The 26,299-nt window shown below is 39.9% G+C and overlaps 1 protein-coding gene and 1 pseudogene across 1 annotated transcript in view; both read right to left on the bottom strand.

Annotated features, from left to right (window-relative positions):
* Xk (X-linked Kx blood group antigen, Kell and VPS13A binding protein) overlaps window positions 1–26,073 on the bottom strand; it is a 54,205-nt gene extending 28,132 nt beyond the window's left edge. Inside the window, exons 1-2 of the mRNA XM_077106789.1 lie at window positions 25,663–26,073; window positions 17,943–18,205 (exon numbers count right to left, since the gene is read on the bottom strand). Of these exons, the coding sequence (XP_076962904.1) occupies window positions 17,943–18,205; window positions 25,663–25,907 (508 nt within the window). The 5' untranslated portion in view covers window positions 25,908–26,073. The remainder of the gene's footprint in view (window positions 1–17,942; window positions 18,206–25,662) is intronic.
* On the bottom strand, window positions 3,886–4,388 carry LOC143639439 (ADP-ribosylation factor 1-like; annotated as a pseudogene).
* Window positions 26,074–26,299: the final 226 nt, after the last annotated feature.

The raw sequence follows: 26,299 nt of genomic DNA, 5'->3' as shown, positions 1-26,299 counted from the left end.
CTCTCAAAATGTAATAAAACAAGTTTTGTTTCCAATTACATATTTATTTAAATATTCCGAATCAATATTCCTCTGTTCTCTTTTGAACTGGTCACAACATCTGTCCTTTCCCTCTCAAATAAATAACATGTTTATATGGATGTGAGCAACATGATTTCAACCTTTTTTGAAAATACCTCCTAATCACTTTGATGCTCTCATTTTCTAATTTGTATGTGTGTGTGTGTGGTGCTGAGGATTGGACCCAGGGTCTTGTGCATGCGAGGCAAGCACTCTACCATCTGAGCTATATTCCCAGCTCTTCATTTTCTAACTTTTAATCATCTTTCTATTAATCTTGTGTTCATTTTGGTTTGGTTCATATGGTCATTATTTCCCATTATTGGCAGAAATGATTGAGAATTCAATTGTTTTTGGTATTGGGGATTGAACCCAGGAGTGCTTTGCCACTGAGCTACATTTCTAATTTTTTTTTTTTTTGAGGCAGGGTCTCATTAAGTTGCTGAGGGTCTAAGTTGCTAAGGCTGGCCTCAAACTTGTGATCATCTTGCCTCAACCTCCTGAGTCACTGGGATTAGAGGTGTGCCCCACTGTGCCAAGCATAGAAATTTGATTTTAGGGTCTGAACATCTGCAGATCTTTCTAAAAATCTATTCACAGTTTATAGAAATCTAGTCTCCAATTGGGTGAGAGGCAACAGAAAATCATCTAGTCTGTCTTTTTATTACCTTGTTTGTTTATTTAAGCTCAAATCTATTAAGAATCTCATGCTACTTAGGAGAACTGCTATTTGAAATCTGGGCTGGAGGAATTTTCTGATTTTATGTTGACATTTGACCCATGCCTGAAATTGTAAGGTTGAAACTATAAGCTCTACTTCTCTGTGCCTGTATGGCTATCTGTAATTCAGAAACATTTTTACCATTGGATGATATTGACACATTAGTTTATAAAGTCTCTTAAAGGAACTCTCTTCTGACTGGCATTTCTAGACAAATAATTGCTTAAATAAATTAAATGTAACTAAAATTTCTAAAATATGAGAAATGAATCATTGAAACTTTAAATATGCTAGCTTAAAAGTATATATTCTAGAAATGAATACAAAGTTACATTAATTTATGTAAGTCTTTGGCAAATAAGACTAGTTTAAGAGTTTGGATTTAATGTAAACAAGGATGTCTTCTCTGATTTATCAGTGTTATCTATAATAAAAGCACACGTTTTTGTTTTGGGGTTTTATTTTTTTGCTTCTTCGGAATGTTTTTCCTAACTTATGTAGTTTTCTAATGAAATTAGCTAGAAATACTCATATTGAATATTTGAGATTGTGAAAAACTTAAATTTACATTGAAGCAAATTAAATAATTGTTTGGGTAAACTTGTATTTCCATAGTAATGAGGCTTTGTAGTATGTCACCTTAAAGAACATTTTCAAGATCTTGAGACAACTGGAGATTTTATCTGCAATGATGTTTAGATCATTTGTATATAAGACAGAATATTGAAAAATTAATTAGTAGGCATAATATAAGTTTATATACTTTTGCTTCTTATTTGTACATGTACAAAGAGGTTCTGTCTTTGGGTCTGTAAATGAGTATGTTCATTTTTGCCATTTTATGAAACCAAATAAGGGAAGTATGTAGCTGCATAAAGCTGTGTTAGGTGTATCCATGAGATCTGCTAGTCTGCTGTAATGACAGAATTTCAAAATTGGCCATTTCCTAATTTCCTTCTAGGACAAGTGACTACTTAAAAATTAAGATACATGAGTGGAATTCTATTAGGAATCTTAAGATATTAAGACTAAAGTACAGGGCTAGGGATGTGGCTCAAGCGGTAGCGCGCTTGCCTGGCATGCGTGCGGCCCGGGTTCAATCCTCAGCACCACATACAAACAAAGATGTTGTGTCCGCCGAAAACTAAAAAATAAATATTAAAAAAAAATTTAAAAAAAAGACTAAAGTACAATGAATTGTAACTCTAGTATGGGAAAGATAAAGAACAGTGAAGGACAAAACCTGAACGAACAAAGAAAGCTACAGAAATTCTGCAGAAAGAGAAACTGAAAAGGAGCACAAGTTTATGTTATTTTTGTTTTTTTGCCAAATATGGCTCAGTTTTAATGAGTTTATTTGTTAGACCATCAAACAGTTTGTGGGGCTGGCCACAGTGGTGCACAGCTATAATCCCAGTGACTAGGGAGGCTAAGGCAGGACTATTGCAAATTCAAGGTGAGCCTCAAAAACTTAGTGAGATGGTATCTCAAAATAAAAATAAGAAAAAGCTGGGGGTAGCTCAGTGGTAAAGTATCCCTGGATTAAATCCCTAGTACCATGTACATGCACACATATACACAAAAGCTTGTCAGTCCTTTAGGATCAAATATTGCATTGAAACAAACCTAAAATTTGATTTGCCATCCATGGAGGTGAAGTATTGGTCTGTTCTCTTAATAAGAGGTGGTATAAGATCACTCTTTATTTGTACTGGTTTCCTATGACTGCTGTGACAAATTACCACACATTTGGTGGCTTAGAACAGCACACATTTATTCTCTTACACTTCTGGAAGAAGTCCCAGATCAGTTTCACTGGGCTAGAATGAAGGTATCAATAGGACCATGCTTCTCCCAGGGCCTCTGGGGCAGAATCCGATTTCCTTGCCTTTTTCAGTTTCAACAGCTTCATTCCTTGGCTCTAGGCCCCCTCCTCCATCTTCAAAGACAGCAGTGTAGCATCTTCTTCTTTTTTTTTTTTAATAGTTAAGAGACTTTATTCTAATAGCTATAATTACAGTGCTTGTCAAAATGAAAACTGAAAACAAATATACAAAATAATTGATTATTAATCATGTATTGAAAGCCTTAAGAGGTTCTATGACACCAAATAAATCAGTTCTGAGGTTTCCGCAAGATAAATTTAACAGCTCCAGTCTCTTCAGTGTTTATCAAAATACAAAAGGGCTGGGGATGTAGCTCAGTTGGTAGAGTGCTTGCCTCTCATGCACAAGGCCCTCGGTTCCATTCCAGCACCAAAAAAAAAAAAAGAAAAAAAAAGAAAAAAAGAAAAGAAAAAAGAAAAAAGTAGCAGTCATCTTTTTTGATGGCATATTGGACCCTTGTGGGCTGAGGGAGGAAGCTACTTCACATATGGAGGTTGGGGTGCTCCAGGGCCTGTGGGTATGGAGTGGACCAACACTTCTAGCTTCCACGCACTTGCAAAGGCGAGACCCAGATCTGCTATCATGCTGAGCGGATGCAAGAGTGAGCAGATGCTGGGAACATGGGCTGCCGCTCTGGCCATATGCCAACCAAGGGCACATCTGGGCCTGTGTCCCCTGCAATGGCCCTCTCATCCCACCCTCAGGTGACCATGTGAGTACAAGTACAATACAATGCTCTGGAATGTAGGTGACTCAAAGACATGTGAATCACGGGTCTCTATTGGGACTATGCAGTTGATAGTGGTTTGTGTCAACATCTTGTGTTCCCAGAGGGGAATGGCTGACCTACTGGACTCGCATTTAGGCTGTACAGTTCAGATTAAAAACCATCTACCAAATGGATCCCAACACCAACCTACAGCCCAGGAGGCCAGATGCCCACATGCCTAAATCCTTTTCTCAGTATTGACAGTGAGTTCTCTTTTTACAATAAAAAAGAGTAATATTGATTAGGAGTACCAGAAATTGCCTAAGTGGAAAAAGAAACTCTTTACATTAAATAAAACCTGGCTATAGACTGTGTCTGCACATGTACTGCACAGTGCAATGCACACTGACCAACTCATAGAGACAACTTCTGACACTCAGGACCATATTTGCCACATGAGAGGAAAGTGAGGGTGGAGAGGAGGAAGTGAGGGGGTTGGGGGTTCTTGTTCACTTCTGGTTCTGGAGCTGATTGGACAGCCAGTCCAGTCTTTCATAGAGCCTGTCCCCACTGGTCGCACAAGTGGCCTGAATGTACAGTTCCTATGACATAGTGAGTGCAGCCCCAGCTTGTCTGTGATTTCGGCCATATTCACGACATTTGGGAGGTCCTGCTCGCTGGCAAACATTAGGAGGATGGTGTCCCGGAGCTCATCTTTGGCTGGCATCCTCACAAGCTCCTCACAGGCCTGTTCACATGCTCTCCATCACAAAGATCAAGTCTTGGTGTTCTGGAAGTAGTGGTGCCAAATCTTTGGGCCACCCATGTCCCACACAGTGAAGTTGATGTTCTTGTCCTCTACATTGAAAGCTATGGTGGGAATGGTGGTCACAATTTCGCCCAGCTTCAGTTTGTATAGAGTAGTTATCTTCCCTGCAGCATCCAGGCCCATCATGCACATTTCTTTTTTGCCAAAAAGGCCCCTGAAGAGGTTTGCAAAGATATTCCCCATCCTTGTAGGTGGTTGGAAGCGACACTGGCCAGAGTCCTCAGTGGTGGCTGCTCCAAGCCAGGTGTTGGTTTTGCTCCCACAAGATGGCAGTGCTGACAGTGGCCATGTCAGTGCCTCATAGTGCTTCAGTCTTTGCAGTCTTCTGCCTCTGCAATCTTAAGGGCTCACCTAGGTAACCTCATCACAATCTCTTTACCTTCAAATTTTCTTTTGCCATATAAAGGAACATTAACAGATTCCAGGGGTTAGAAACTAAATATTTTTGGGAGGGCATTTTCCAGTCTACCACATCACCTATGTAATCCTGCTCCAATAGCAGAGATTCCAGATATGATCACAATGATACCGTTTTAGTCAGCTTTTGTGTCACTGTGAGTAAAAGACCTGACCAGAACAATTTAGAGGAGGAAAAGCTTATTTTGTCTCATGGTTTCAAAGGCCCAGTCCATTTTTGACAGACTCCATAGGTCAGGGCCCCAGATGATATGGAACATCATGGTAGAAGAGCATGGCTGAAGAAAGCAGCTCAGGATGTAGCAAACAGAAAGGAAATAGAGAGCTCTGCTCACCAAGGACAAAATGGGAACCCCAAAGACATGGACCCAGAGACCTATTTCTTCCAGCTATACCCTACCTGCCTATAGCTACCACCCAGTTAATCCATATCAATGGGTTAATCCTCTGATTATATTAAGACTCTCATAACCTGATCATTTCACTTCTGAACATTCTTGCACTGTCTCACACAGGAGCTTTTGGGGGACACCAGATATCCAACCCATAATAGACCCTTTTTCCCATGACATTATCAAGCAAATAATTATTCTTTTTCAAATAAAAGAAACACAAATTCTACATTTATGAGGATACTAAGAGCTTTTGTATGTTTATCTAAATACTGTATTGTCACATTAACTAATAGGTAGCCAATCTATAAATATAAAGATTCATTTACTATACTTAGGCATCCATGATCCTATTTTTATTTTTAATTTTAAATTTTGGTACTGGGGACTGAACGCAGGAATGCTTTACCACTGAGCTACATCCTCATTCCTTTTTATTTATTTATTTTTATCTTCAGATAGGATCTCTCTACATTGCTAAGCGTCCTGCTAAATTTCTGAGGCTGTCCTTGAGTTTGCAATCCTCCTGCCTCAGCCTCCTGAGTCACTGGGATTATAGGCATGTGCCTGGCTCATAATCCTATCTTTTTTTTTTCTGGTACCAGGGATTAAAGTCAGGGGCACTCAACAATGAGCCACATCCCCAGCCCTGTTTAGTATTTTATTTAAAGACAAGGTCTCACTGAGTTGCTTAGCATCTCACCATTGCTGAAGCTGGATTTGAACTCAAATCCTCCTGCCTCAGCCTCCTGAGCTGCTGGGATTATAGGTGGGTGCCAATGCACCTGGCTCATGATCCTATCTTAATTCTCAAATCTCCTGGCAACCTTTCTATTTTTGCCTTCCAAAATCAAACTTAAAAAAAAGAAATAAAATTAAAACATTACAATATCTCTTTAAATGTTTTTATTAGTGCATTATAATTATATATAATAGTGAAGTTCATTTTGATATATTCATAAATGTATATAATATAATTTACTCCACTTTTAATTGCTAATATTTCCCTACATCATAATATATTTTGCACTTAAAATTGTGTTGGAGATTTTCCAGAGAAATCTTGGAAATAAAAAGATTTGTTCTTTAGAATCGTTTGTTCACCTTGTAAGTGATGTCAGAAAAATTAGCTTCATTTTCTGTGTTAGTATTGATGAGTTGCGTGGGAAAAAGGCAAAGCGAAGGAGGTGCTCAGCCTTCCCTAGAATAATTTGAACAGGAATATTATTAATGTAAATACAGAAGCCCTCTCTATCTTTTTGTTCTGCAACTGTGATTTGACCAAATGCAGACTGAAAACATTAGAAAAAAACTGTCTGTACTGAATATATACAAACTCTTTTTTTGTAATTACTCCATAAACAATCCAGGATAACAACTATTTACCAAGCATCTACATGTGCTACACGTGATAAATCATCTAGAGATAATTTAAAATATAGGGAAGGGCCAGGTGTGGTGGTACATGCCTGTAGTCCCAGCTACTTGGGAGGCTGAGGCAGGCAGGAGGATCACTTGAGTTTAAGAGTTGGAGCCCAGACAGGACAACATAGCAAGACCTATCTCCAGAAAGAAAAAGTATAGGGAAAGGATATGCATAAGTTACATACAATATAATACCATTTTATAGAAGGGACTTGAGCATCCCCCAATTTGGGCATCTGCAGGAATCCTAGAACCAATCCCTCTTGGGTAGTGAGGGCAACTATATTTCAAAAGTTCTAATTGGGGCTGGGGATATAGCTCAGCTGGTAGAGTGCTTGTTTCACATGCACAAGGCCCTGGGTTCAAACCCTAGCACCACAGGAAAAAAAATGTTCTAGGTTGTATGGGAAGTTCCTAGGGATTTGTCAGTGCCCCTAACTACCATTATATATTTTTAATTATCAGGGTCCTTTTGGTGCTTTCCCTCATGATATTTGGCAACAAAATTACAGTGATATCAGTCACCATCAGTACATTTCTAAAAATATTTGGTCACAATTTTCCTTCTTAAATTTTTAAAAAATATTTTTAGTTGTAGATGAACATAATAACTTTATTTTATTTTATTTATTTTTGCATGGTATTGAGGATGGAACCCATTGCCTCACACATAGTAGACAAGCCTACTACTACTGAGCCACAACCCCAGCCCTCCTTCTTAAATTTTATCAACACCTTCTACCAGTGATATTTATTTATTTATTGGTAGTGGGGTATATAACCCAGGGTCTTGAGCATGCTAGGTATGCACTTATAGCACTGAATTACATCCCCAGTCTCACGAATATTTTTGTTTGTTTGTTTGTTTGTTTTTGGTATAAGGGATTGAACTCAGGGGCATTCGACTACTGAGCCACATTCCCAACCCTATTTTGTATTTTATTTAGAGACAGGGTCTCACTGAGTTGCTTAGCACCTTGCTGTTGCTGAGGCTGGCTTTGAACTCATGATCCTCTTGCCTCAGCCTCCCAAGCCACTGGGATTATAGGTGTGCACCGCTGTGTCTGGCCTCTCCAGTGATTTTTAATTGAAGATGCACATTAAATATTTCTTTGAAGCTTTATTAAAATACAGTTATCTAGAATCTACACTTCTTCAAAAATAGACCAAATAATTATGCTTATATAATTTGTTTAAAATGTTTTTGCTTTAGTTTTATTATCTTACTTTGCATGTCACAAAAAATTTCCCCTTCAGTTTTATTATGTTGGTCACACACTCCCTCAAGACTATTCTCTTGTGAAAACTGTCACAAGTCATTGGTGAACCACAGGCATTATAAGTTTCTGTCATCTCCACCTAGATTTTAATGCATGCTGATGCTTCCCTAAGGACCTACTATTAGCTACAGACTAGAGATTTTTGTCTTCAACCAAGAAAGACTGTCTCAGAGCCTATGAAATAGGACAAGACCCCTGACAGTTCTGAGAAAAGGCTATTGGACACAAGCTCCTCATGTTATCACATAACCAACTAACACCAAGTCACTAGTCAGGGTCAGAATTTCCAGAACAGCTTAATTGACAAAGTTAACATAAAATCCAGCAGAACAAGAGCTTTGTTTACAAAGTCCAAACCAGTCCTTTTCTCCTCCCCACCCCTGCCTAAATAAACACATGAAAACTCTTGAGAGTGAGTTGTGATATGCTTTTCTAGAAATTCAAGAGACCCTAACACATCCATATTAAAGAGCTTTGTCTCTCCAGCAGAGACATCAAACAGTTTCTATCTAAAGGCCCTTTTCAGGATAAAGAGCCTCAACAATAGGTAGGAAGGCCAGGCTCTTGTTCCTACTGTGCAACCCACTTGCCATATGACCTTCACCAAGCTGATCACTGGTCTCTGGGCCTCAGTTGATAAATGGAGATCTTAAAAAAGAACCTTGTCCTCTGAACACCATTTACCCATTTTCAATAAAGATTTTTCCTAGGAAAAAAACATAGTCTGGTAATCATATACCTCAATCAGACCTCTGAAATTACATTATTATTATTATCGCAATTATTATCGACCATTATCATTATTTGCAGTACTGATGATTGAACTCAGGGGTGCTCTACCAATGAGCTACATCCCCAACCCTTTTCTTATTTTTTATCTTGAGACAGGGTCTTGCTAAATTGCTCAGGCTGGCCTCGAACTTACTATCCTCCTGACTCAGCCTTCCAAGTCTCTGGGATTTACAGATGTGTGCCACAATGCCCAGCTGAAATAATTTTTCAACTTCATTTTATGGAAACTGATAGGCCCCTCATACTGTAAAATGCACTAAGAGAGACCAGAACCCAGTCCTCCTCCCTCTCCTTTCACTATCTTGCCAGCAGGTGTCATGAAAAGTCCCCTCCACAGGTGAGTTGTTGCATTCTTTTCATCCTCATTTCAGAACTCAAATGTCTCATAATCACAGTAGTTAACCTGCCCCCTTGTTGCTAATTGGTTTCCTTAATAGCTTTTGCTTTAACAGAAATTTAGTGACATTTTCATCAGTATTATTCTAAAGTTCTAAATGTAAAAAGGATGACTCTTTGGTGTTCAGGAAGACTCAGAAGGAAAAATGATACAAAATAAGGTCCTATTCACTACCTTTCTTCAGATTTAAATTTATACTCATATGCCATGCACAGTGGTACACACCTGTAATCCTAGTGACTTGGGAGGCTAAGGCTGGAGGATCACAAGTTTGAGACCCGAATAGGCAACTTATTGAGATCCTGTACAACTTACTGAGACCCTGTCCCAAAATAAAAACTAAAAGTGACTGGGGATAAAGCTCAGTGGTGAAGAGTCCCTGGGATCATTCCTAGTACAAAAAAAAAAAAAAAAAAAAACTAAAATCATACTCAGGAGAAAACAATAAAACAAAGGAATTCTCCCAATCCATTCAAACTGTCATTTGTGGACTGATACTGGTCAATGAACTGTTTGTTACAGGTTGGAAACTGAGAATGGAAACTGAGAATTGGCACAGAGGAATCTTTACTGCAATCTAATCTGGCTTTGTCAAAAAATTTAAATGAGTGGGTTCATCTTCTTGAACAGGATATATATCAGCCCAGTGTTAACTTAAGTGACAAGTCAAAAGTGAGCTGAATCCTATTAATATGACCAGATGTTAGTTCACAATGAACTGGAACATGAAAACAAAAAAATTTTCTAATGCCAACCCTATATGAAAGATAGTTGGAGAAGCACTGCAATATACTACTCATTAAATTAAATAAGATTAAATAAGATCAATCAGCCTGAGGATTGTAGACCTAGAATTAATTTATTGTGGGAGTAATAAACTCAAGTGCCTATAGTGGACAGACAGTTGCTAAGTGAAGTGAGTCAGATACGGGACTCTAGGGAGGAGTGAGGACTTTGGTAAATCAAAGGCCCAGTCTTATTGGAGCAACAGCTGCTCATTTCTATCTGATTATAAACAAGTATAGGTTCATTTAGATTTTAAGAGAGGCTAGGAATCAAGACTTTCATGTAAAAAGTTCTTTTTTTTTTTTTGGTATAAGGGATTAAACTCAGAGGCACTTAACCACTGAACCACATTCTAAGCCCTTTTACTTTACTTTTATTTTTATTTTATTTTGGTATCAGGGATTGAACCCAGGGGTGCTTAACCACTGAGCAACATCACCAGTTGTTTTTAATTTTTATTTTGAGACAGGGTTTCACTCAGTTGCATAGGGGCTCACTAAATTGCTGAGGCTGGCTTTGAACTTGTAATTTTCCTGCCTCAGCCTCCTGAACTGCTGGGATTACAAATGTGCACCACTATGTCTGGCAGAAGTCCTTATTTTTTAATATTAATAATTTATTAATTTTCTTTTAAGTTGTCTGTGTAAAACTAGCAACCTATTTGCAGACATAAGCTGCCACTTTGTAATGTGCACTTTAGGAAGGAATGTATTACAGGTGAGTAAAAGGACCCATTTATCTTCAATCCCATTTTGGCCACAACAGGCCCTTTCTAAAGAGGCAGACCATTTCCCTTTGGCCGCATCACATTTGGAATCAGGGACCAAGGGACTTTAAAACACCTCTGCTCCCAAAAGAATGATTTGGGTGGGAAGCCAGCCTAGATTCTAGGCCTTAAGTTCATGCCAATACCAAGCCAGTGCTACTCTCCAAGTTCCCCCCAAGCTAGATTCTTGTGCTCATCTATGCTCAGAGGTGATATTTTTTCTTTTAAAAGCAGATGGTTTATTCAAAAAATTATTTAAAATCTATTTTGTCCTAGGGGTTGTGAAGTAAAAAAAAAAAAGATACTTAATTCTGATCTTGAGAACTTCAGTGTAGAAGATATCACCCACATATGTTGCTTCAAATATTCCAAATGAACTAATAACCACCAAGTTCTTGTCTCCAGGACTACATTTCAGAATGCCTCCTTGGTAACAGAAATGAGAACCTATCTCACAAGGTCCTAAAATACCTAAAATGATGTTTCCTGCTGTGTGGATCCATGCCACACCCTGGCAGACCCTGACAATGATGTGACCACAGACCTGATTAGCAGCCTTCTTCTTCTCTCTCAGATTTCAGTGTTCCCTCTCCCAAAAGGGTACTGGTCACCAATGGTGTCCTCTCCACAGGGCCCAAGCTACAGGGAACCTTTCCTCATGTTCCCCCATTCATCTTTCAAAAAGGCATAAAAGGCCTAAACTTGGGTGGGCTCATGCCTTCCCAAGGGCAACAGTTCTCTCTGCACCCCCTTTTTTTTGCACACTTAGGTTTCCTTACACACATGGAAGGGGCATTTGGCTGAGTTCTGGATTAGCATGCTGCCATGCTGGTCAGAGTCCCCATGTTTCCTGTGAACACCACAATCACAACTGAGCATAATACATAAAGGGACAGTAGTGTCCCTGCTGATCTTCCCAGGCCCCTTGACTCTGCAGAAGGCTTGTCAGCAAGGGCTCATTCAGGTTCAACCTCCAAACCCCTTTATTTTTTTTAATTGGTTGTTCAAAACATTACAATGCTCTTGACATAACATATTTCATACATTTGATTCAAGTGGGTTATGAACTCCCATTTTTACCACATATACAGATTGCAGATTCACATTGGTTACACATCCACGTCCAAACCCCTTTAAATACCATTCAGAGTCTGAAAGAGCTAGGTTCCTTACAAGAGTCACAGTGACCACTGGTGTCAACTACTGTGTGGACTGTAAGGTGATCACCTGACCACATTAAACCATTCATATGACATGGTTAATCCACTCACTATGGCTTCTCCTGACCTGAATGAATTCCTCTGCAATGCTGTCCTGAGAAATACCTAAGGAGCTGTTTTGGGATATAATAAGGAGCCAAAGCCATAAGTCAAATAAACAGCTTCTAAGCATCAGAGAGGTATCTAACCAACATAGCAAGATCTGAGTATAATGAGTACCCCTTAACATTGCCCATCTTAGAGGCACTCACTCTCCACAAAAGGACACAGGACTAGAAGAAACCCAGGCCCTGGACACTGAGATGTTTCACTGCAGGGAAGAGAGGGGCAATGGTGTCCCTACCATGTGATCAGCTGAAGGGGACCCTCCACCTGCAGTTGCTGGAGAGAGGCCTGCTTGCTACTTGCATGAGCAGCACAGGAGGAGATGAACTTGGCCAAGGAGTGCTTCAAGGTTCTATGTGGAATCACAGCTTTGTGGGGTGGACGTCCTGACAATGAGGTTTCTGTAAGTGTGAGGACCTGCGGGCATTATGTGGCAAGAAAGGCTTCTTGGGTTTCTACATGCACAGCATCCAAGGAGCCCTAAGCACAACCCTGACACTGTTTCCTTCATCTTCAGGCTGCTCGTGGGAATTAGCCAAAGGCCAAGCCAGGTGCTTCTGCTTCCACAGAGGCAGAGAGGGTGAGTCAGCACCAAGCACAGAGAGCACAGAGGAAACCAGAGTGTGGCCTGCCTGGTATGTCCATTTCCTCCCATCTCCTTCCTCTGCATGGCACACTCCTGTCTCTCCACAAGGGGCAGCAGGGGGTGGTTGTCACAGCCAGTGGCCCTGTCATCCAGGAACCACCTGAGCACCAGGCCAGCTGCTCCTTGGGGAAGCACATGTATTTGGCCCCCAATGGTTCTATGTTGCTCTGTGAAATACATAATCATTGACAAATTAGGTCTTTCTTGTGAGATTGATGATGTCGTTTATATGGAATATATTAATATATTAATAAGTACATTTTGATTTAAGTCAAATCTTTAAAAGAAATCTGCATCTGAAAGCAAAAAAATACTACACAAGTCTGCTCCTTCTATAGAGTACTCCACCACTACAAACGGGGGTCCATGACTGCAACTGCTCATGTCAGGAACCTGGGAACCACTCAGCATCTCCTCTGCCTCACCTTCATATCTAATTAATTATCATGGTCATTCCACATCCAAATTCTTAATATTGCTCCAATAATTCAGTCTGAGTATTCCACTCTAAGCCATTATGACTATCACCTTGGCAACCGTAGCAGCCCACTTACTGGTCTTCCTGTTTCTCCTTTCACTCTCTTCCAATCCATTTTCCAGAGTAATCAGTTTCTAAAAGTAAATCTGATCACGACACTGTGTTCCTGAATGCTCGTCAGTGCCCTCCCATTGCCTTTGGGACAAAGCTTGAAATCCTGGCATGCTTTTTCCTGATTTTTTCTCACCTGCCTTATCCGCTTTATGTGCCAGCTTTAATATAAACCTATGTTCTGGAAATGTTTGTCTCATCTCCTAGGCTTGGTTAGATTTCCCCAATCTCCCCCTCACACTTTGCAGGATTTATCTGCAACAAAATGAATACATGATTCATTGTTTCATGTCTATTTATCCTATTCTAAGATGATAGGGCCTGCCCACCTTATTCACCACTTTATCCTCAGAGACCAGCACAGGGTCTGAAATGCAGAACATACTCAATAAAAACTCACTGCATCCATAAATGAAACAACACAAATCTAACTTCAAATCCTGGCTCCTCTGCTGGACCATGAATGTAATTTCCCTCTTTAGAAAGATGAAGAAAATATTTTCCACCTCACAGGGACATGGAAAATGAAATGCTATGATGTTCATCACACTGCCTGGCACAAAGCAAGTCATTATGAAGATCAACATTACCACCTAAAATGGGAGAGAGAAGGGCACTGTCAAGTCCAGGCAGGCCAAATGGCAGACTGTAGGGACCTCCCCAGAGCAGAACAACCTTGTTCTCCTTACCTGGGCTTCAGCCCAACATATTTTTCCAAGGTTCGGTGACTTCATCAAGCCTCTGGTAAGAACTGACTAAATTCACAGTGTCTCAGGATGGCTAAACTCACCCTAGACTGAAGCTCATAAATATGGTGTTTATTATTTGTTCACACTGAAAAAGAAAACTTTTATGTGAAATACACACAACAGGCAAATCCACAGAGACAGAAAGTAGATTAGTGGTTGCCAGAGTCTAGGGGCACAGGAAATGAGGAGTGACTATTAATGGGTAGGGATTTCTTTTTGGCATAATGAAAATGTTCTATAAATAGATAGTGGTGATGATGGCCCAACAACACTGTGACTATACTAAAAGTTACTAAATTGTACACGTAAAAATGGTCTAATTTAAAACTTTATATTATATAAATATTATAATATTAAAAAAGCAACTCTGCTTATTTTTCATGCCAAACCCTTCCAAGGCCAAATTCATCAGTGTTTGCTCAGGAGCACAGAATTAGAGAGTAGAGGATAATAGAATTTGAATCCTGAGTGGAGTCAGGTTCTAATGGACTCCAAGTACCTCTCCTGTCAAGAGGACAGATATTTCTATTGGTCTAGAACACATTTAGATGGCATGGCAGATACTGTTATTTGTCTATTCAATATTCATCCCTCCTATTGTCTTTTAAGAAAACACAGTTTTGTTCTAAGTGAGATCCAACCCCAGGACATCATGAGTAACCTAATCCAATGTCCCCAAACTTCTCTGATAATAGGATCACTTGGATTCACTGTTAAAAAACAAAAGAGAAAATAAAAAGATATACCCTGGGCCTCCATCTCCCAACCCATACCCAACAAGTCAGTTTCCAGAGATGAGTTCTGGTAATCTATATATTTAACAAGGCTCCAAGTAATTCTAATCATCTTTACGAGATTATGAAGAATACTGCTATTAGCTTTTTGTAACTATGACCAAAATACCTGACAAGAACAACTTGGAGGAAGAAAAGTTTGTTTTCAGCTCATGGTTTCAGAGGTCCAGTCCATTGTCAGCTGACTCCTCTGCTATGGCCTGAGGTAAGGCAGAATATCATGGATGAAGGGTATGGATGGAGGAAAGTTGCTCAATTCAAGGTAGCAGGAAGCAGAGAGGGAAAGAAAGGAGCCAGGGACAAAATATAATCCCCAAAGGCGCCCCCCCCCCCAGTGACCTACTTCCTGCAGCCACACCCCCATAGTTACTACCTAGTAATACATTCAAATTATTAATCCATCAAATGGACTAATCTATCAATTAAGTTATAGCTTTTAAAATCTAATCACCTCACCTGTGAACACTCCTGCTTTGCCATGTGAACTTTTTGGGAGAATCTCATATCCAAAGTTTAATACACTGGTTTAAAACATTTGTGGCTATCATTCCTATGCCTGATTTTCCAAGCATCTCTCTCAATCAGGTGACCATATGATCACTTCTGGTCAATGATACCTAAAGTAAATTCCACCAAGGAAATTTCTGGGAAGGTTATACTTGGTAATAAAAGGAGAAAGTCATCTGCTCCTCCCTCCTCAGCCCTTCTTCCTGTCTTGAATGCAGCTATGATGGTTGCAAACATAGTAACAACCCAAGACAAAGGCCAATGGATCTGCAGGGAACATCAACTTCTCCACTGCTGAAATAATGCCAGCAATTATGCACCTCCAGTTTCTTGTTACATGAGCCAAATCAACACTGGGTTGTTTAACCTATAATCAGGTGTTTGTTCCATGTCCCAAATGTATTCCCAAACATATGATAGACAGTTCCAAAATTTGCCTGTGATACATCCTAGCCCACATTCCATTTATAAGGGCCTTGCCCCTTCTGGGTGAGGGATTCCTTCCTCAGATACATTAAAGTAGTGATCTGGGTTGCATAAATGGCAGCCATTTGTCTATTTAACAGGCTCATGCCTACTTCCTCTTTCCAGGTCTAAATGATTTATCATTTAACTCTCAGAGGACATATATTTTTTTCCAATCTCTTGGGATATCTCACAGATATCTCTTGTGATACTGACAAGGGATATTTAGAAGATAGATTTTATTTTCCTGAACGAAATTCTGTCTGAAAAACTACAAGGGTTGGCAAATATTTTCTGTAAGGAGCTAGACAATAAATATTTTAGGCTTTATGGACCATATGCTTCTGTTGTAACTATTCATCTCTATGATACTGTAGCCCCCAAACAGCCAGAGACAGTATACACATGAAAAAGGATAGCTGTGTTCCATATAAAATTTTATTTACAAAAACAGGCAGTGCCCTGATTAGGCCTATAAGGCAGTCTTCACTATCAAAAACTTGAGAAAAAATGGATCTGCTTATAAAAATCAACAGGTTATCACTATATCTGATTTTTCACTATGTTCCTGACCACTTGGAAAAGCAATAAACTTGGAAAGGGGTATACTGTACTCAGAAAACATACCTTAGTCATGACCCATTTCAGTTATAAATCCTTAGAGATTAAAGATGCTGCTATACTCATTCAGTACCTACTGTCTACCAGGGGTTGTGGTTCAAGACCACTACTTAAGATCCTGACCTATTTTGTTTTAAAAAATATTTATTTTTTAGTTGTAGTTGGACACAATATATTTATTTCACTTATTTATTTTTATGTGGTGTTGAGGATCGAACCCAGGGCCTTGCATGTGCTAGGCGAGTGCTCTACCGCTAAGCCACAGCCCCAGCCCCTGACTCATATCTTAAGAGTCATAGTCAAGACCCCTCTGACATGTAAGTATCATATGACACCACCATGAATTAAGACATTTACCATCCCATTTAAAATACAGGCAAAAAGAAGATAAAACTGAACAGAGTGAAACAAATAAGAGTATTTTTTTTTTTAATTCTGATTTCAGCATTTTCTTAAATGTACATTTTTTCAACTAAAAGCTTTGAAACCATTTTGCATGTCTGTAGTAAAACTTATCAGAGCACCCATTTTTCATTTATATATAATATTAATGTATAGGAAGGGTTATTTGCCCTCTCATTTGAAGGTTTTTCATTTGTGTCCAATACAAATAGAGGTTTTGTGGGAAACCTGAATTAGCTAAAAATCTGCTGTTAATTTTATGATGTGAGAATAGCCCAGAGATTAGAAAATTGTGTTCACTTAAAAGCAAAAGCTCCTAATATACCTATCAGAACTTCAAGAAGACAGGATAGTGGCCTTGATTCCACCACGCATCACAAAGCGTTTAGTTGAAAAAAACATACATTTAAGAAAATGCTGAAATCAGAATTTTTAAAAAATATATCACAATCAATCATCTCAGCTAATTTAGAGCTATCATTGAAAGACAGAGATGAAATTCCAAGAGGACCAGCCTCTGTCTTTTCTAAAGGCAAACTATCATTTCTAAAAATGGTCACAGTGGTATTTTTGGTCTCTCATGATCTTCCATTCCCTAACAAGAGTTTACTTCCCTCCCCTTTCCTTAAAAGGAAAGTCACCTGACTCTGTGACTGCTTCCACAGAGAAGGCTGCACAAGTGATATTCCATGTCTCCCAAGGCTGGATCACAGAAGGCCACATGGCTTCCATCTGGCCCAAGCCTTTTCTCACTATGAGGAAACTATCCCTGGAAGCAGCCACCATGCTGTGAGGAAGCCCAACTTCAACTACATAGTGAGATCAAATGGAGGTAACCCGAGATCCCCAATAACAGCCAGCATTAAGACAAATGAAGCTGGGCACAGTGGCACAAGCCTGTAATCCCAGCAACCCAAGAGACTGAGGCAGGAGGATCACAAGTTCAAGTTCAGCCTCAGCAACTTAGTAAGACTCAGTCTCATAATAATAAATAAAAGGGCTTGGGATATAGCATAATAGTAGAGCACTCCTGAGTTAAATCCTCAGTACAAAAAAAAAAAAAAAAAAAACATGGGAGCAATAAGACATGTGAACGAATGGGGCTTCAATGGATTCTAGTCCCCCATCTTTGAGTCACTCAGCTGATCCACAGTTGGAGCATAGATAAGCTTTCTTCCCCTTTGAGCCCTGTCCAAAATGCAGATTCTGAAGCAAATTCAATGTTATCATTTTAATTCACTAAACTTTGAGCTTAGTAAGTAGAACACAGACTCATGATTAAAGGCATGTACGAAGGACTTTCACTTGAAACAAAATAAACAGCATGTTTTGTCTCCCATTTGGAGCCCTAAGTGCAAAGAGAATTAAAAAAAAATATACATACCTCTTCCAACAGTGATGGTCTGTTCCAAAATGCTTATATACAGCTGCAGGGTCAGTTGGGGGGCGGAGCCCAGAAAAGCCTGGATCACTGAAGCCCGGCTAAATGCAGAACGGTGGGTAAATAGCTTGCCTTCTGCCTGGCCCACCTCCTTCTCAATCTCCTCTGAGAAGCCATTTTTTGGCATCTGCCGCTTCTTGGTAATGCTGACATAAGGTTCTTCACTGTGGCCTGACTGACAGTAGATGCAGAAGACTTCAAAACACCTAAAACAAATCAGCAAGTCATAATAATTACAGATGGGCAGGATTCTCCTTTCTCAGTCATCCTGCTTCCAGTTGTTCTGATTCTCAAAGTCTTGACTTGGCTATTTTGGACTATAATCATCCCTCTAAGTTATCCCTTCCAAGGACCAGTTCTAAGCACTTGGTCCTCTTCAGGCCCTCCTGCAGGCCAATGGGAATTGAGTAAGAACCAAATTGAGGGGTGACACCAAAGACCACAGAGGAAAGGAAACTTACTAGAGAATGGCAAGTGGATCAGGCTCAAGTCACAGAAAAATATTCAATTTTCCCTATTGACACATCAGCTGTGCAGCCCTGGGCAAATAACTTATCCTCTGAGCCTTTTCTCTCAATTATAAAGCAGAAAAGATAGCTACTTTGCTGTGAAAGATGGCAATAACACACATACACACACACACACACTCCCTATAATAGATTCCCCAAACCATTCTAGTTAAAGCAGAAAGTATAGTTGGGCAATTGCCCAGCTCAGGAAAGCTTGCCATCTAGCATTTCACTGGAAGATCACAATATGTCACCTATCTCATTGTCCTCATAAGCCCTTACACGGCAGGGCTAAAGCCAATCATGCCCAGTGGCTTGCCAGATATGTCTTACTTATAGAATTCCAAGCCTGCTCTAGGGACAAAGTCTTAACCAATAACATTTTCAGAACGAGAATATCTGGCTTTTAAATTTGATTTCCTCCTTAGGTAATGATATGGCTGCTGAAAAGGGGAAGAGTACTAATGGCTGTGATTTAAGTACACACACACACACACTGAGAGACAGACAGGGATGGCTAAAAGTGTGAAACAAAATGTTAATCGTGAAGTCTAGGTGGTGGGTACTTGGGTGTTCACAGGAGAAATCAAGTTTTCTTCTATATGTTTGAAATTTTCCATAATAAAAGGCAGGGAAAATGGGTTATCCCTAGGAATAGGAAAAACATTCATGGCCTTAGGTTTAAAAATTGTTGAAAGCTTTTTTTCCCTTGAAACATGTACTTTCATAACAACCTTATAATGCTGCTAGAAGATTTTATAGCTTCATCTACTTTATTGAATGTTGTTAACTTTATACTCTCACCCTGAGGCAACTATGGCAATGAGAATACATTTATAATTTGAAATAATAAAATAAAGTCATTGATGCAAGGGAGGAAATGCAGGAACTCTTCTGGTGAGTACAAAGTGAACATATTTTGTGATTATTACCTTTGCTTCTTGTTTCTGGGAGAAAGAAGGAGTGCAGTACTGTGGTGGCGGGGGGAGAGGTTTATCTAGTACATTTGTGCAGTGGGGTCAAGGTTACTTCAATATATTACATGAAAACATACAAAATAGCATGTGCCAGTTTGTTCAGCTGAAAATAATTATAACCAAGTTCAGGTCATGAGTTTGAGCCCAGCTGGTCCCAAACACAAATATGTGTCTGGGGACTGACTGAGGCCTAGCCACTTTAGCCACTTCACACTGCCAGACCATTGACAACAATATAGATTGGAAGATAGAATAAACCAATAAGCATTTTTCCCCCCTCAAATATGTGAAGAGTGAAGATGCACTTTACTCAGTGCTACAGGGAATGCAAAAAATAGCTGGATGTACCCCTGCCTTATTGAGAGGTGCTCATTATCAAAATGGGGCAATGGGATGTTGAATAAGGATAATAAGTAATTGAAACTACTAACATTTATACAGTACTTTTAGCTCATAGAATATTTTCTTATATATTTTCTCACTTAGAAAGTCTACTACAAGAATTTGAATCATAGCATTATTTGTAATAGCAAAATTTCATGAATACTCTCAAGGTCTTCAAAATGAAAGAATAATTAAATAAATCACAATATATCCATTCAATGCAATATTATGTAGTGCTTAAAACTGGTGGTTTAGAAATACATCTACTGACATTAAAAAAAAATGCTGGGCTGGGGATACAGCTCAGTAGTTGAACACCTTAGCATGTTCAAGGCCCGGGTTTCATCCCAAGCATCAAAAATAAGTAAATAAACAAGTAAAAATTAAAATATTTAGTAAATAAAAGAAACAAATGGCAACAGAATATATAAAGAAAATTATATTTTTAAAAAAGAAAATTATACACAAATATAAATACATACAAATTACACACACAAACACACAGTGGCATGTTTGAGCTGCTTCATACTGACTCAAGAGCACTTACTGTTAAATAGGAATTTTGTAAGCCAGTTGTTAAACAACTAGTAGCTTGATCACATTTGATGGGGATAAACACATTGTGGAAATCTGCAAACACTGAAAATCAGGGCTTGTTTACCCTGAAAGTTTACAAGCATTCACCATAAAAATATTAGTAAGAACTTACAACAAAAACATTAAGAATTATTCTCTTTAGAGGTTTTGTTTTCTTTACTGTACATATCTGTTTTCTGCTTTTTTGTCATTTCAATAACAAATATGCTTTACTTACATACTAAAATCAAGTTTAGAGTTTGGGTTTTTTTTTTTTGGTGTTAGTGCTGGGGCTTTGTGCATGTCAGGCAAGCACTCTACCAACTGAGCTGTATCCCAGCCCAAGTTTATAGAGTTTTTAAAAATCAAAACAATAAGCAATCAAAATACCAATACATGCTGAGAACTAAATGAATGAATTGAGGATTCAGTTAGGAGGAGAATGGAATTCTCTTAAGGCTGAGGAGGGGGCTGTGTGAAATGGGAAGCATTTATAGAATTGTGGACAAAATAAAACTTCATTCATCAATCAATGGAAATGAAAGAAGGTACCAGAATGAAATAATGAAGTGACTCTAAAGCCAAGATAGACTTTCTCACAATCCACTGCTTTTCCCAGGTAATACATTGTCTTAGCACACTTTTAATCAATCTAGGTGTTTAATAAATCTGTTAATGGTCCCAAGATATTTTGCCACTACTGGGTAAGAAAACTAAGCAGAAATGAACTACTGCTGTATTCTTGGAATTCCACAAGACTTATCTAATTACTCCAAATATGTTTTGGTAGTTTGTTTTGCTTAAGAAGTGTCTAAATAAAGCCCCAAATTAGATACTTTCAACAAAATTATTCAATGTATGACTGCTGCTCAGGTAAAATGCCTGTTAGCATGTTTGAGGCCCTGGGTTTTATACCCAGCACATGCATGCACACGCACACACACACAAAAAAAACTTTTTTTAATCATTCAAGGTAGTTTTCCAGTATCATGTACATCAGGGGTCAGGAAATTTTTCTGTAAAGTATTTACAGAGAATAAATATTTTAGGCTTTGTAGGCCATGGTCCCTGTTACAACTGCTCAGCTCTTGCCTCTGAAGAGCTAAAACAGATATAGGCAATCTATAAATGAATGACCATGATTTGAGTTCCAATAAAAACCTTACTTACAAAAACAGGTAGTTGAGGGAATCTGGCCAATGGGGCACAGTTTACCAACCACTGATGTAGATAGATAGATAATCAGTAGTTGGGTCCATTTTTTTAACTTTATCCCATTAGCAAGCATCATATATCCCATTTTTTAAGCATAAAACCAGGAGTTTATTTCTTAGCTGAAACCATTCATGTTGATATCAGTACAAATAACTTGTGGAACCAGGGACCCTAATAAAAATACATTTTCCAAAGAAATACTATGATTTCCTATAAGCCATGTTATCTTCACATGACATGCATGCTCTGAGAAGCTACACAAGAACCAAACTGGTTAAGTGGAAAAGCGCTGTAAGACCTTTGAAGAGCCACTTCCTTAATCTCTTTGAGCCTCGATTTCTGGACTGTAAAAATAAGATAATGACAGTTAGTTCACAGGGTTTTATAGTGGATGGAATGAAACACCATAAAAAGCACTTTGCCAATGAAATAAATATTCTTTAAATGTGGACTGTTAAATTCTCTCAAAAGTTTACTATAGAGGGAAAGAGTATGGTGAATCATTTTGCAATGTTCTCTAAAGATTTTTGGAATTTCTTAGCCTTTATTATACAAATGCAGATTTGTAATCCTCATTATGCCAGTAAATAAAAATGGGGGGAATTTTTTGTAACTCATTTACATTTACACCTCTCAAATCAATTTATGAAAGTTAACTGTAAAAGAATGATCAAGGGCTGGGGATATAGCTCAGTTGGTAGAGTGCTTGCCTTGCATGCACAAGGCCCTGGGTTCAATAAAAAAAAAAAATCAATAGAATGGTGCTCATTCTACTGAATGGTTGGTTGGTTGGTTATGGTAAGAGATGTTTCCCCCTCCCTGTTTTTCCAAAGTATCTATTATAATTCACAGTAAGATTTTCCTTAAAACTGAGAAGAAAAAATAAATTCAGGGGATTATCCAAAGTTCATATTCAGATCCAGCCTTAATGTAGAAACAATCATATAAACTGCAGCTACAGATTTACATATAAGACTAAAATGCAAGATATAAATAAGCTTCTCTCTCAATGCCTTCCTAAAGGAAAGGAGGGACAGAGTGGAGTTAATGGTATTTAGTCCATAATCATTGGTATAATGTATTATGGGGGGATAATTTTTTTTGGTGAGGTGCTGGGATGGAACCCAGGCTTCCTGCATGCTTCCTAGGCAAGCATAGTACCACTAAGCTACACCCCAGCAATTCTCCTCTACTGCAGTTTAACTGGGTTATCATCCTTTGTGAACTCAAAACCAGCATCTATCTAAGAAGAATGAGTTTGACTAGTACCTACCAGAAGTTAAATAGAGCTGAACTGTCCCCAAAACAATTTAGAAGGATGAATAAATAAATAAGCGGGGAGAGGGAGGAAACACCATGCCTCTCTTTTGTTTGGGGGAAATAGTTTTAATCTTTATGTGAGCTGATGTCTTAGAGTTTCGATAGAACCAATCAGCAAGAAAAAATTCCAGTAGCTACTAAGTCATGTTAATATATGACAACACATTGCTTTTGTTTTCATCTGAAAGCTAAGAGACTTGGAACCATATTTTGTGTATCTCAGCTCTCAGATCATGGGTCCAGTATCTCCTTGAAATGAATCAGCTGCATTAGAATGAGAGACTCCTTGGCAGTGGAAGAAGGTTGCCTGTTGTTTTGTTTTTACCTCTTATTTTGTTCCATTCAGAATTTTCTGGAAATAAGTGGTTTTTTTTTGTTTGCTTTTTGTTTTTTTTACAGTGTTGAAGCTTTCTATATAGTGATCTCTTCAAAGCACCAAACTTTTCCTTTCCTTAATAAAATTATGTTTATTGTAAAAAGTGAAATATATAGAAAAGTACATAATAAAGGAGAAAATTATATACTTTCCTGTTTTTCTAAATACTAAAATCACACTTCACCTTTTAGAAATTACTGCTCTTAACAGCTTAGGGTATTTCCTTCAGCTCAGGTTTATACTTGTCATCTTGTTTTTATACTTAATGTTATGTCATGAGCTTTGTTTTGGGTTACTCTTGGTGTTTAGAAACATTTAAATGATGGCAATGATAGGTATTCTCATTTACTTAGATGGCTATTTAGGTTGTTTTAGTTTTAAAATTTAAAACTTTTTCTTAAGGCAGAACTACTAATAAAATGTACTATACACTCTGCTTTCTTTCATAGAGCATAGTAAACATAAATAACTTGATTCCATTTTTTAAGAAGCCTTGGGAACATGGTCTGGCATGTCATTTTCCTCATCTATAAAGTGGGGACACAGTGGGGAAAGGGGCCTCCCTCACCCCAGAACCCAAATTGTCAATAAAGGTTGTTTTTGTACAGAAAAGAAAGGAAGGAAGGAAGGAAGGAAGGAAGGAAGGAAGGAAGAGAGGACAAAGGCTGGGGGTGTAGCTCAGTGGTAGAGTGCTGGCTTAGCATGCACAAGGCCCTGGGTCCCATCCTCATCACCTAAATAAATAAATAAAAATTGTGGGGGCAATTACAGCTACCTCATAGTGATGAGTCAACAAACAGGGAACATACTGAACCACCTAACAGAAGAAGCTTTTGAGAAATGACAGTTCTCCCACGTCAAGCCACTGAACTGAGTTTCTCTTCACTGTTGAAGTTAAGAAATGATGAGTGCCTTGCCCAAAGTCAGATCACATTTTTTTTTTTTTTTTTTACTCAGCAGGAACACTATTGGGACCACAGGGCTTGCTTGGCTAGAAGGACTTTCTCTTCACTAAACAGCTCCAGGTGACAGGACTTTGTAAATTTTCCCTCACCTCCCCCCTCCCTCCCTTTTTCCTCCTTTGATTCTTGCTCAGCTGTCAGGACAACAGTAGCAACTTGTCACTTCTGCCAGCATACACTTTTCTCTTTGTTTCTAGGATTCCAGGGCTTCTGGAGGCTGGGAAACTTGTTCACCTAGTTTGCCACGACTATGTGTAAACCAGTGTCAGCTGGAATGTCTCTTTTTAATGGGAACTGCAAACGTTTTCTAACAGGGCTTTTTACCCTATCCTGCTACTCAACTGTGTGTATGTGATGTTGTGTGTGGGTGTGGGTGTGGGTGTGTGTGGTGCTTGTGTGAGTGGAGAAGAGACAGTTTGATTTCCTGGTAGGAAATGTTCTTGGTTAGCTGAACTTTGTAGTCCCTGAGATGTGTCTCTGGTCTTTCTCTCTTCAAATTCCTCTGTCACCTCTATTTCGAATTCAGGATTACAAATTTGTTTCGAATCCAGATAGAAAACCATTTATTTTGCTTATCCTAGAGATGAAAGATAGGAAGACAACACATTTTAAACTCCCTTCAAAGGCCTTAGATAAAGACAAAGTCTGTTTCATTCCCATATATTTATTTCTACTTGCCTTTTGGTCATAAAAACTATTTCCAGAAATGTCATTGACAGTTCTTTTTAACACATAGCCAGTTGTTATCTTCATGGCCCATTGTGTACTAGCTTTCACGACTATGTTTATAACTTAGGCAGGGCTGGAAGACATTTCTACGACCCCATATGTTTCCACACTCCATAATAATCATCATACCAGCGAGACAAAAGACGGGTACGTGGATTTCTAGACTCCTGTATGCCAATTAAATACACTAGTATTTGCGAAGCACTTAGAACAGTGCCTGGCACACAGTAAGCTCCACGTGTCTGATAAATCAAAAGAAACCGCCTGCTTTAAAAGGGGCTTAGAACCCGCTTCCAAGGATCGGTGACCATACAAGCCCCCTGGACCGTGGAGAAGGAAACCCATGAAGCTGCCATTTTTGTCGGTCAAATTCAGGAGAATGTTGACAAGTTCACAGGATGGTACCTGACGGGAATGGGGGGGGGCAGCTTTAGTGTCATTATACTAGGATCCTGCCACATTCTGGTGACTGGAATCGCGAGGCTGGAGGGGAGGGCGGGTCGGCTTCGGGCCGAGCCACCTGTCCCTACCGGAAGGCCGCCCCCCTCGCTCGGGCTGGTGGGGGGAGCCGGCCGGGGGCTGCGGCCTAGGCTGGCTCCCGGCTTCCGCACGCACCTGAACAGGGGCCCGAGTTGAAGCAGGTGCAGTAGCAGCACGAGCGGGCGATCGCGGCTGAGGTCGCGGTGCACGAAGAGGAGGGTGAGCTGCACTAGCGCGCAGGGCATCAGCGAGAAAAACAGCGTCAGCGCCTGCCACATGCGGTCCCCGCCCGACCTGTAGGTGCTGCTCAGGTAGAGCGCCGCCGTCGTCTCGGCTACGAACAGAAACACGGACGCCAGCACCGAGGCCGGGAATTTCATCTCCGCGCTTCAGCGGGGCGGACCGGGGACGGACGCTGTGGCCGTGACTGTGGCGGCGGCGGCGGCGGCGGCGGCTGCGGCAGTGGCGGTTACCCTAGGGGTTCCTGACATGCCCAGCCCCGACCAACTCCCGCGCTGTGCGCAGCCCGCCGAGGGCACGCGGGCCGGGCCGACCGGCCCGGGCGTTGGAACTGGGCCTGGGGGGTAACCAACCCGGCTGGGGTGGGGCGGGCGGCGCGGCCCCGATGGGACACGCCCACGCGCACGGTGCGCCGCCCGCGCGCCAGAATGCCCACTGCGTCTCTGTAGTGACGGTCCCCGGGCGGGCCGCGAACCCGCGCCCTGAGACAGGCGCTCCGCGCCACTCCGGGAGTCCGAGAGGAGACCGCCGG

The sequence above is a fragment of the Callospermophilus lateralis genome, chromosome X (genome assembly GCF_048772815.1).
Source record: "Callospermophilus lateralis isolate mCalLat2 chromosome X, mCalLat2.hap1, whole genome shotgun sequence".
Taxonomy (NCBI): domain Eukaryota; kingdom Metazoa; phylum Chordata; class Mammalia; order Rodentia; family Sciuridae; genus Callospermophilus; species Callospermophilus lateralis.
This window is presented reverse-complemented; position numbering and strand designations above follow the sequence as displayed.